Raw genomic sequence first — 13,199 nt, 5'->3', positions numbered from 1 at the left:
ACTCCTTACTATTAGCGGAGGCATTTTCTGCTTGGGACGGCAAAATTTCCGAAAATTTTCAGAAATGCACTCAATTTGCATCAGAGAGGTGCATAACCTCATGCTTTGGAAGAAACGTTTTCCATCCTCTGACCTCCAAACACCACTGATCCATTTCAACGCAACAGCTAAGCGATTTTAAACGCTTTTTCATCGAATGCAAGCAAACAAGCCACATCTGAATAGATTCTCCCCTAAAATGGCTGAAAAGTTTTCTCTGGTGAATTTTTCTTGGGAAAAACTGCAGTCTTCTCTTTCACTCCGTTGCGTAATGCTTATTCTGGTATCCCTTGCCCTCGCAACGCACCGTAAAGTTTTCGATTCCCGTTATGTTTGCCAATAAAAGCCGTCAAATGAGAAAAATAGCGGTTGGGATCATAAATAGGAAAAAACACTTTTCCAGACAAAAAAGGAAAATGGAAACAATCGGATATTATGGAAGAATGGACGATACGGAGTCCTTGAGCTGGGAGACAATGTTATCACACTTTCATGCATTTTCTGCTCGCCTATGAATGCATTACCATTAAAATACAATTGAGTCACTTATTCAAAAGCGATAACTTTAACGCGATGGTAGCTCATAACGGACTCCTTGACTTACTTCAGGCCAGGATCTGGCGGGAGCAGGGAGGCAGTATGATATGGGCTGAGGAATCGGTGTCAAGAAAAATGGACTTCCAAAAAGAGGTAGAACGAGGAAAATAGAGGATTTTGACTATCGCTTTGTATGAATAAATAAACAGTATGTAAGACGTTAAAATGGACGTATTTCTGCCAAACGGAACTAGGTGCATTATGACGTGAGCCATGCTATGCATATATTCTTATGGGTCTTAGGGCTCATGTCTTAATGCACATAGTTCCGTTTGGCAGAAATACGTCCAAATAAACCGACAAAAAGTCCGGCAAAAGGAGGGCATCGATAGGATGACGCGATTGGGAAAAAGAGGCCGGGTTTGCAAAGAAAAATGAAGGGGGAAACGCGTCCTAATTTAGGTAATTAGACCAATTTTTACGTTAAACTCTATATTATTATTTTTTACTTTGCTTTATTGATTTTCAATTCTTATACAAAAATAAAAACCTCACCCCGTTGTTAATTTTCCGAGTTGTTTTACCTTTCTTTCAGTTGTATACGTGTAATGATGTGCAGTGATTTTTTTTGTTTTAAAATTCGTCCGACCATTTTGTCTAAGGTGAATTTCAATTGAATTAAGGTCTGTGATGCGTGATCAAAAAATAAAGCTTTACGAAACGGCTCAAGAGAGTGACTTGACTGTAATGTAAAGGGGCGGCACTATGAAAAACACAAATACGTTCTGTTTTCGTGAACTACGAACGCTCAAGCTCTGCATGCAACTATTCGTGCTCAAGAGGTGTCCGAATTGCATACTCAAAAAATTGAAGGCGCTCGAGGTATTCATGCCAAAGCAGTAATGTACGCGGGGCGGGCGGCGCGGCGGCTTGCGAGTATTTTTTATGGTTGCGACCCTGCGAAAGTTCATGAAGAATAAAAATCAAAATAACACCGAAAAAAAACTATGAGGCTCTATCATCACTGAGAAATTGAAAGCACAAAAGGTTGTGTCGGTTACATAATCGACGGGACATTTTTTTCTGTCGGTTACGCGTCACCGACAAAATTTTGTGCTCTAAAAATGACAGTGGCGTTAATTTCTCATATTGATTTTGCATGAATTTGCGCAGAGGCACCAATTTAAGCAATTTCGAAAAATAATTGTTTTCTTTCATGAGTAATTGATCCTACATATTTGAAACTCACGGGATCATTTGGAGGATCACAATTTAAAAAAATCAATACATGAAAAAATAATTTATCATTTATTGAGGTAGCGCGCAAAATATTGGATCATATAACTGGACTTCGATACGCATACTCTTCTATGAAGATATTCTAAAGTCGTTCTTTCAAGACGCGACCAGAGGTCTAGAATGTTTATGAACTAAAGACCCAACCGATCGTTCGCAAACTGCGAATGCAGTGGGAAAATTACGTACGCTACGACTTTGAATAATGGATGATCTAAAATTTATTATACGTTTTGATCGAAATATGCTGCATTTGTGCGCATACATTCCGAAGTTGCGCACGCGTGCTGCTCTACGCATTTCCAAATAGTATACGCCTTCGCATCTCGGAGCTATTAGCGCGATTCGCGTGTCAGGAATTGAGAAGAGATTTTAACGCCGGGTAGAAAAGTTCGATGGGGCGAAACACGTGATACAACTGTTTTGACTTCCAAGAGGGTAAAATTGCATATCCACGAAATGAAGGAGAACGGGAACTCTTTTCGGCTGACTCAGAGACTTTAACGCTGAGTAGAAAAGTTCGATGGGGCGAAACACGTGGTGCAACTGTTTTGATTTCTATGAAGATAAAATTTCATAACCACAAAATAAAGGAAAACCTGGGGTTCTATATCATACCAACAAACCCAAATTTCAGTTCGTGTAACAGAACTCATGGAGTTACAAGAACCGATTGAAAAGTTCCGTACATGAACCGATCGTTCGGCTACACGAATCAAAAAATCAGTTGTATTCTGAAGAGTGAACGCTCAACGCACTGCTTTTTACGGAAGCTCATGACAAGGGTGTCGATATTTCACACTAATTTTTACAAAACTAGTGCGAAAGCGTTGAATATTTGGAAATTAATGCGACCGCGTTTAATTTTTAGAAAATTACTGCGAACGCCCAATGCCATGGTGCGTTGGCTGAATTCCTAGTTGCTCTAAACTGCACATGTCGAAAAACTTCCGACACCCCTGGGCCTGGGACCCTGGGTGGACAGGGCTGGAAGTTGTTCTTTTTACGATGCTATATTGAAGATCTCATTAAACCTCCCTTAATCACGATATAAACCATAAATAAGGGGCGCCCAAAGGAAAGGAACTGCTTGAAGAACGACAGTGGATATAACCTTAAGACGCTCTCTGAAACTTCTTTGACTTGAAACCTTCTTGAGAGACTTCTCAGGCGTATTAAATTCATTATATACTTACAGCAATTTAAAGGCGATCCCAAGTCAAAGAAGTTTCAAGAAGCGTCTTAGGATCATATCCATAGTCGTTCCTCAACTTAGGGCGCCCCTATACTTATGGTTCATATCGTGACTAAGGGAGGTTTTAACGAGATCTTCAATACAGCATCGTAAAAAGAACAACTTTGACGAATCTCAAATAAAATTCAACAGTATTGCTTAGTAAGTAAACCCTTGCTGAGGATTATAATAATTTTCTTCCATAAAAATATAACAAATACGGAGGGAAAATTTTTGACAATTTTGAAAATGTTTGAAAATTTTAAGGAAGGTTTTTGCCTACCTTTACGTTTGTCCAGCTCGTAGAGTTTTTTCCTCTACATTTATTAATTTTTGAGTGACAAATCATTTTAATACCTTGCATATTTCCCAAGTTTTACTGTTGAATTTTACTTGAGATGCGTAAAACAGAGTGTCTAGGTTTTTTCCATTTTGGGAAATCCTGATTTTTGACTGCTAAATCCTGTTTCATAATTTTTCCAAGTCCTGATTTTGTAGGGAGAAAAATTAATGTGATGTAAGTTCATGAAAATAGCTCGATAAGAAAATCCGATCGGAAGGCCGACTTTACTCAAATCTTGATTTTACGACCGATTTTTCCTCAAATCCTGATGAGATCGGGATTAAATCCTGATTGACCTCAAATCCTGATAGAAGCGGGAAAGTCGGGAAAATCCTGATCCTAGAGACCCTGTTAAAATTGTTCTTTTTATGATATTTTGTTGAGGCTCTCCTTAAACTTCCTTCAATCGCAATAAACCATAAGAGGCTGTTAAAGGAAAGGGGCTAGTCAAGAAACGAAAAAGCATACAACCCTTAAAATGTAACGGCCGATTTAGATAAAAGTCAAACGACTCTCGATTTCGGGCGCAAGGAATTTATCTAACCATGACATCGACCCGAAAAACATCGAAGATGAGGGCGTGAACGGGGTGATCTTCAACGTTCAATTCTTACCGTGGATAAGAGCGAGGGGTTTAAGTGCTCTGTACTTCTCCGATAATGGAACCGAGACGTGCGAAAAGGGCGGAAGTGCAAAAACTCATGAGCCATACTGGACATTATTGACAACGGATGTCAGGGCTCACGAGTTTCCGCCATGTTCGCGCGTCTCGGATCCGGCCGACAGCGGAAAAAGAGGGGAATATCGGTGCGAATCGCACCAGACCGGACATCCGCATGGCGGCCGGCGACAAGGTGCGAAACGACTTATCGCCAAAAGATTAGGCGCCGGAACGAGGAAGGACACGGAAGCGTACTCCGGGATTTGGCACCGGGAAACAGCACCACGCTAAAGCAGGAACATCGTATGTGCATCCGAACGCTGTCAAATTTCCCCGGTGAAAATTTTATTTGTGGAACAAAGTTATTGATACTTAGAGGGCCAAAGAGCGAAACTACTTACTTCCATTGCTATGTTTCAAAATTTCCGCTTCTATTTTATTTTTTTCGAAAAGAAATGAGCCAACTTTACGGCTTGAGGTTTACAGAAAAAAAAATCAAGGAAGTTTTCATCGAAATACGTCAACTAGCGTTCCAAAAGAAAATAACGGATGACAGGAAGTCTGCAACGTCGCAAACGGAGATACTGTCGTGTTTTGGCCATCGACCTGAGGCATGAAGGTTTAAAAGGGTACGAAGTGACCTCTACCAAATTTTACAGTCGAACCGCGAAAAACTGGATCTTTTTTTGGAACGACGTAATTTAAGCTGTAATTTAAGCTACAGCTTAAATTACGGCTTATAAACAACGTAAAGTTAATTTCGGACTTTTCCAATTTTCCCCTTCTACCCCATCGTAACGCTGATTATTGGCATTGATGGTCAAACCTATAGACAAGGAAAACGAAGAGAAGACGGGGCAATCCTACTGGTGGAATCAGGTGTTGGAATTGGACAATGGTAAGTAATAGACTAACAAATGGGAACAAACGAGAGACCCTATGTTATAGTCCATCATTTCCTCCCTTGGTCAATGACAATCACCCGTTTCAGCCTATAGGATAGCTCCATTTTCTCTTTGTCTATCAATTTAAAAAATTAGCCTGCTAAGAGGATTGCAGGGCTTTCAAAAACTGTGTTTAAGAATTCGCAGTTTGAAGAGCCTGGCCGATTAAGACTGCTTTTGGAGACTAAATTTATGACCGTCCAAGGAAAAGGCATGGTGTCTTCACCCTGATTTCAACAAAAAATTACCGGTAAAAACCCAGGATTCTGAAGCAATAATCTGCTTGATTCAAAAAATATTTTTCTTAATTCAAGAGGAAATTAGGCAAAACTTCAAGACATTTTTTCTCCTGTGGTATGCAGTTAATAACAAAATTTGACCTTCTACTTGTAACTTCTCCACGAAAAAAATCCAGAAAAAAAAAGAAACACACAAAACAAAACACATTGTGGAATTTTTTAAAGTATACACATTCACAAAAATAATACTCATGTTTTTTGTCTTTTCAAACGTTGATTTGATAAGTTTGATTAGGCGTCACATAAAAAAAAAAAAAAAAAACCCTGCAGGATGGGAAAGTTTGCTTCGAATTTGCCACCTTTCTAATTGTACGTATGTGCATTTAATTTAATATTGGTCTCTCAATGGTGAAACTATCAAACCACCGATCTCAATTAAGGTGTTGGAAAATTTCCATTCAGATCTCGTTCATTGAGAAAATGCTGCTCCAATTTCTTGCTCAAAAAATTTCAGAGAATTCTGTTCACAGGACAAAGCAAAATCAAACAATGTTCCGACAAAATCAAAGATCAGGCTCTCTTCAGGATTTTGTAAAATGTGACAGGAGACTTGCACTATCAAAAATTGAGATATGTGGTTTGATGTTTTCACCAATGTTCTGTCCTATAGGCTACTTCCTTTTCTAGAAATATACTCTAAATCAAAGTATCATGCATAATAATTAGCTGTAATACTTAGAAGAACTCACCAAAGTTGAATTTTGGCTTCTTTGGCCTAAAAATTCCTCAGACTCTGAACTAGGAAGGTTGACCTAAAATCACAAACAAACAAATTGAAGAACAGTACGGAAAAAAGTGAGGGAAGAAATCAATTTTATGACAATTGAAAAAAAAAAAAACATGATATACTAATTAGCATGATACGACTTCCTAAAACCCCAAATGAAAAATATGTGGAGAGGAATAGAAGATGAACTGACTGATAATATCTCAGGGAAAAAATTTAAGATTAGGAGGAAAAAAAGGTAATAAATTATTATTAAATTGCAGGTACAGCATCCTTAAATTTCGATTCTTTGCTTTCACGGATGACGCAGAGGGGGGACAAATGAATAAGAGAACAGATCAACAGGTGCTTAAATTAAAAAAATATCGGCCCAGAATAAAATTGACTACACACCTACGACTGAAATTTTTTTGGGAGATCAGCGATTTTTTTCTGCTGAGAAAATAAAAGAAAAGAGGTAGAAGTATGAAATGGCTTGAATACTGAACACAGCAAACAGGAACCAAACACTGAGTCAATTTCAGCAGCCATTGAAATATTTGAAAAAATGAACTTTAAAAATTCAGGGCAATGAGTGATGCGGGATGAACAGGGAGGGGCACTCAAACTTGAAAGTGAAGAAAAAGTTCAGAGTAGAGGCGAGTCATAAATCTTATCTTTAGTTGATACAAGATAGAGTGATGAAAAGAGAGACTGGTGTTTGTTCAAGCTGATAGCATGCCTGAGAATGAACAGGTTGGTGTTGATATTGATTTGAGCCTCAATTTTTTAAGTATGCAGGTGAGAGACACAATAATAGAGAAAGTATAATCAAAATTCAAAGGAAATGAATGCGAGATGGTTGATTCGTTGGCAAAATAAATTACTAAAGAGGAAAAAGGGCAAAACTTAGCAGGCTCTCTTCAAAAATTGGCTGACATTTGTACACAAAAAAGAGAAAAAGTTTCCAAATTTCGTTCATCATGAGCACATTTTACATTCATATACCTAGGGGATTTAGAGTTACTGAGCATATCAAGGGTGAAACTCCCAAATCACGTATCTTGCTTGTAATGTTTAAAAATATCTGACTCTGTTTTATTTTTTTAAAAGAGAATAAATCAACACCATTCCTTGAGGTGTTCTTAGAATTTGTTGCACAGAGAAAAATAATCGTGGAAGTCTCTAAGTACTGATGTTGACTGGTTCTCCCTTTAAAAAGTAAAGTATGGCAGAAAGCGCAACATTGCTTATCAAGATACGTGGTTTGGGAGTTTCATCGTCGATACACTTTATTCAACTCTCACCATCCATACAAAACAAGATTTTTCAAACTCACATCAATGCACAGTGTCTACATGGCAAACACCCTCTTGCGTTTCAACAGCTTGAATGTCTTGTGTTTTGGGATATTTATGTGTCACAGATGTGGAGGAAATTTAATTTATGAAAGAAGAGAGGGTTTAATTAAACACCAAGGATTGAAATTTAAGACCAGATACTTTTCCATGATCATGATTATAACTTTCCTCATGAAAGTTTGAAATTTTTTTAACAAGGCAGGTACTTGAATATTTTAATTTTCTGATGAAAAAAAAGAGAAAAAGTGTACATCGGAAGATGTTGTACTTAGATAAGCTGCAGTTTTTAACTGATGAACTAATGATCAAAACTCTAAACATGCGGTGCACTTCATACTCATACTTTTTAGGGTGCGATTAAACCTCTGATTTAAATCTGTAACTACAATCAGGACCTCCCTAAACAGAGGGTTTGGCTGTAAATTTCTCTGGTAGAGGGTGGGTTGGGGGGGGGGGGGGGTCTCACTCGGAAAATTTTTAAAAAATACCACCTTAATGCAATTTTAAAGAGAAATCAAGAGCGGCAAAACAAATTGCGGGCCGAGTGGCACTTCCTACTTTTACGAGTCATCTCTGATTGGCCTATCCGCCTGGTGCCCACTTGCAGCAGCTCTTATGGAAAATAACATGGGGTTCATTTTCTATAGAAAGTATTGCAAAAACAGGGCAAAATTTATGCATCAGAGATTTCAAAAATCAATTCTCCAGATTTTTCTAAAAAGATTGATGGGCAACATATTACACTTTTTTCTTGAACACACTGAACAGTTTGACCCGGAATGTATTTTTTCGACTTGGAATGCGACGTTGAAAGTCATATTCCAAGTTGAATTCCAGGTTGAACTATTTGGTATGTTTGAGAAAAAAGTGTCATGTATTACCCATCAATCTCTTCAGAAAAATTTGGAGAATTGATTTTTGAAAACTCCAACACTTAAATTTTTCCTTGATTTTGAGATATTTTTGATGGAAAATGAACCCTGTGTTATTTTTAATAAGGACCCCAGAAAGTGGGCACCAGGTGGATTGGCTAATCAGAGACCAATCATAAAAGTAGGAAGTGCCACTCCACCGGCAATTTATATAATGGTTCTTGTTTTCTCTCGGTACACTTAGAGGTTCTTTATGGAGCACAACGGAAAGGAGAGTTCAGACCGAAAAATGTATCATACTTTACAGATGTTTATTTGTATCATTAGCCTGATTACTCATCTCAATTGTGAGGTGTACTTTTAAATGTCATTTAAAGGTTGTACTGTACATGCATATTATATCAAAAGTACAATATTAAAAATTTTAAAAGTGTTTTCATCGACATATCGTTTAATTCATGAAGTTTGACGTTAATTTGCCGTTTGACGTTAATGTCGGCCTCCTATGGTGTAGTGGTTGTAGCGCTTGCTCTATGATCGGGAGGTCCCGGGTTCGATTCCCGGCCAGGCGACCTGATTTTGATGGTCTCAAACAATGGTTGCCTGGGACTGGTTCAGTAGGGACGGAGGGGGGATGGGACTTAAAGCGTGGGATTAGCCCTTGTGGGCTATTTGAAGAAGTAAAAAAAAAAAAAAAAAAAAAAAAAAATTTGAGTAACCTTCAGACTATCCGCACCTTTGATTTTCCGAACCACCCAACTGCTTCAGTAGTTCAGATAATCCAGAGCATAGTGTACTCATAAGTACCTATGCTGGTAGCAAAGGCTTTTACAGATTGACCAAAGAGCCTACAAGGTCAGCCTGGCCACTATTACTTTTCATGAAAAATAAACTGAATTTCTTACCCTTGGCTTTTTGTCAGCTCCCTTCCTATTTGAATTTGAGGCAGTATCATCATCTTCAGCCTTGACCTCTTCATCTGAAAATCACATAAAAAGATTTTTATTGACGGAAAATTGTTTGAATAATGAAATCATGATCCTTGTTGAAGCCTGATTGTTATTGGCTGGTAGGCCAACATACATTTCTATGTCATGACAGAACCTGAGGGTGCCTGACTTGTCTCCACCATCTGTATTTTCTCTACAGACATGGCTTGAGCGCGGAGGCTATGGCTCGCACGTGGCGAGAGCGAGAGGGAATCCTTCGATAAAAAACCACCCTCAAATCAAAAGGCTGAGATTGTTCCATTGAGTTCTACTTTTAAGAACTTTTTACAATCCTGACTCACAGAAAATCAAATTTTATTGTAAGGTATGGAGCTATGTTTTAGACCCCAACCTTCTGGTTGCGCATTGACTTCCATACCCTTGCTTTTGTGAAGTAGAATCCATTGAGAACATAGAGTCGTATTTAAGGTCTAAGAATTTCTGGGTTTCCACCTTTTCTTGGATTTTTTATTAAATGATTAGTAATTAATCATAGTGATTAGTAATTAATGATTAAAGATATCGTGTACGACGTCATGTCCAGACAGTTATGCTGGTATGGACATGTGCAAAGAATGTCGGAGGAGAGGTTACCCAAACAAGTTTTGGATTGGGTACCACCTGGGAAGAGGCGACGGGGACGTCCCGTAAAGGGCTGGCGGCAGGGCGTTGACGAAGAGATGTTGCGGTGTCAGTTGCCCGATAACCTCTGGGAAGACAGGCATATGTGGCGTTTGGGTGTCGTAGAACGCCAGAGTGCGTTATAAAGCGACTTTATAATAATAATTAGTAATTAATTATTTAGTGGGAGAGCTGTCGCCACTTTTAAGCATTTCGGTCCCAAATTCCGAGACTCCTGTGTCACGCCGGGTCGCTTTTTGAATACATAATTGATCATTTCCGATACTCCGGGACTTAGCCATCCAATGTAAACAAAGAAGAAAGGAATTACTATGTATTCCACACCGTTGTTTTGGATTACACATGTATCAAAAAGTGACCAAAGCTAGGCACACACCAGGCTCGGAGCTTGTCAACCAGTATATGGCGCCAGCTCTCCTATTTACATTACGATTCTATGTGCTATCTGTTCGAATCACATAGAACCATGGCATCATGAGTTCTTGATGGGACATGAGTACCTACTATCTCCAACCAGTTTTCAGCTGAGTAAGCATGATGCCATGACAGACAAACGTTTTCAATGTACATGTCGACGGTGTAAATCAGCGATCACATAACTTGGTTGGCAACGTCGCAGATTCCCTGTTATACTTTATTTATAAAATGGAAAACTACTCAACGGCAATTCTTTAAAACTGCTGTGAATTTCTTTCTCCGTGCAAAGAAAATGTTGCATAAACTTCAAAGAATGATGTCAATTTATTCTCCTTAAAAAATGACATAGAGGCAAAGATTTTCAGACCCCGCAAACGAGGTATGTGATTGCAGACTAACGCCGTCGATATCTCAATTCGAATCGCAAAATGTGTGCTCAATCTGTAATGAGACACTTTCGTGAATGTAGCAGCTGATTAAATCTACCATCAGACTTTTGTCATGCTGATGTGAGTCTTAAAATAGGCTAAATTGATTCATAAAGTATTGCGATGCCCCATCAGAGGTACTGTGATGTCAAAATTGTAACGGTGGAAAGGAGCTCCGCTGTGTATCATCTCACCTGAATCTGGCTGAGTCAAGACCTCCTTTACTTCTTTTGTGAGATTACTAAGCTGTCCTTTGAGAGAGGAAAGACCTGATTCAAACCAAGCCATTGTATCTTCTTAGGTGCAGGAAGTTCTTCCGAACCGAAACACGATTACGATGTCATTTTCATCATTGAAACAAGTGCACACAAAAGCGTACACCCGGAATAAACACAGTTATGAAACAATGCTTGAACCGATTAATAGAAAAAAAACTGGGCACTAAGCTCGACGAGCCATTACTTTAGGCAAAGAAATAGATGAGACTCAAAGACAGAACTACCGTAAATTAGTCTTGATTTCCTGATTTTTTCTGATAGCTTATCACAAATTTCCTAACCAAACAAATATTTGAGTGATGACTTCGTCCGCTAGATAGCGCGAATCAGGCGCGAACAGAGGGTAATCACGTGGCAAATACAAATCACCCGCCAAAGCTTTTAAATTAATGGCGGGAGTCATCTTGAGCGTCCAGCGTTGCCCGACTGTTCGAAATAATGACTCAAAAACAAATATTCATTTCCCTGAAATTAATTAAATTAAATCATTTATATCGTACCACGTGTTTTTTTATCCACTACTTATAGTCCAAAACCCCATGGCACCTGATCTCCCACAGGGCACAAATATAATTTTAGCTACCACTCTCAGCATACTTGACCTTTCAGAGAAATTAAAGTTTTCATCCATATATAGTTGGGATCCACTTATTTCCTTTCATTTGACCAATTAATGTAATACAGACCTTATAACGGGGTGTTCACAAGTTTTTTACGTCCAATTTTCAGACTCGTAATATTTGAGTGCCAGTTTTAGTAATTATTTTACACAAATGAATCATGCAAGTTGGGACTTTAGCATCGTTACGTATTTTCTATGTATCAAGATTACAGCATGCCATGAATCAATGTGTTTTGTGATACTCCCTCTTCTAAGATAGTTATGCCTCAAGAAAAATTTCCTCCCCAATGCAAAAATTATTTGCAAGATTATCACGCAGAGGGGAGAGAGAAAAGGGTGGGACACAACGGAGGCGAAAATTAAAAGATTTTGATGTTAGGGCAACAGACGACACTCTGGACAGAAAATCACAATTTGCAGCTTAGTTTTTAAACAGCGAAGCGCCTTTTGGTGACTCGGTGTTTCGTGTGTCTATCTTCGAAAAGAGGGTGTCCATTGCTGGAGCCTCTCCTCTTCACAACGACTGAGGCAAATTATTTGGAGACGGTGCGTTAATTGCTTCAAAGGCCGAATAGTTGCAAGATATAAAAATCCAATCAACAGCAGCGTAGATTAATGAGTAAGCAATACAGTATACAGTTGCTCCCTATGATTCTATGGTGAAACACGTCGACGCATAAGAAACGCCTTCATTGTGAAACGATACTTCCTAGCGTGGCTTCAGGGACCGAATAGTTGCATCGTCTTAAAACCCAATCGACATTGTAGAATTATAGAATAAAGCGTAGGGTGGCTCCAGATATTTCTTTTTTGGAGCATATCGACGCATAAAAGACGCCTTCATTGTGAGGAGATACTTCCTTGAGGCCGAATAGTTGCATAATTTAAGAACCCTATCAACAGCGTGGAAGCGTAGATTAGTGAGAGCGGTTGCCTGAGTTAATTTTTTGTTGGAACATGTCGACGCTTAAAAACGCCTTCATAGTAAAAAGATACTTCCTAGCGTGGCTTCAGAGGCCCAATAGTTGCATCATTTAAAAATCCAATCAACCGAGCAGCAGCTTAGTGCGGATTCCGGTTTTACGGCTATTCAACATACTTGCGCTCATGGTGGCAACTTTACATGAGAGGATGACACTGACGCAGCAGAAAGACGTCGCTTCCAATTAAAAAAAAAAAAAAAAAAAAAAAAAAAAAAAAAAAAAAAAAAAAAAAAAATTCAGCACCTAAAATTAAGCAGCACTTTTATGAAACGGAAACATGTTTCCCGAAATTTCCGGAACACGATACCACTTTCATAGGGATGCGCGCACTATAAGTACTACCAATAAAATGCGCTTTGCAATCCAATCCTGCTACTTGTGACAAACTGACAACTGCATCTAGTTTTCTTTAAGATCCGTCAATTACTGTGACGTGGAACGACGCGACTTGTCGAATAAATAATTGTCTCGCATGACTATTTCGCAAAATCATGACTTACTCTTTCAAGCATCAAGTATATGCAACCGACCTTTTTTTGCGGCTTTTA

The 13,199-nt window shown here is 38.7% G+C and overlaps 1 protein-coding gene across 1 annotated transcript in view; it reads right to left on the bottom strand.

Annotated features, from left to right (window-relative positions):
* The window catches only part of LOC140225879 (uncharacterized), a 74,748-nt gene extending 63,439 nt beyond the window's left edge, over positions 1–11,309 (bottom strand). The window contains exons 1-3 of the mRNA XM_072305869.1: positions 10,963–11,309; positions 9,198–9,271; positions 6,043–6,105 (exon numbers count right to left, since the gene is read on the bottom strand). Of these exons, the coding sequence (XP_072161970.1) occupies positions 6,043–6,105; positions 9,198–9,271; positions 10,963–11,056 (231 nt within the window). The 5' untranslated portion in view covers positions 11,057–11,309. The remainder of the gene's footprint in view (positions 1–6,042; positions 6,106–9,197; positions 9,272–10,962) is intronic.
* Positions 11,310–13,199: the final 1,890 nt, after the last annotated feature.

Source organism: Bemisia tabaci, unplaced genomic scaffold (genome assembly GCF_918797505.1).
Source record: "Bemisia tabaci unplaced genomic scaffold, PGI_BMITA_v3".
Lineage (NCBI taxonomy): Eukaryota > Metazoa > Arthropoda > Insecta > Hemiptera > Aleyrodidae > Bemisia > Bemisia tabaci.
The sequence above is the reverse complement of the archived record's forward strand: the minus strand, read 5'-3'. Positions and strand labels throughout refer to the sequence as shown.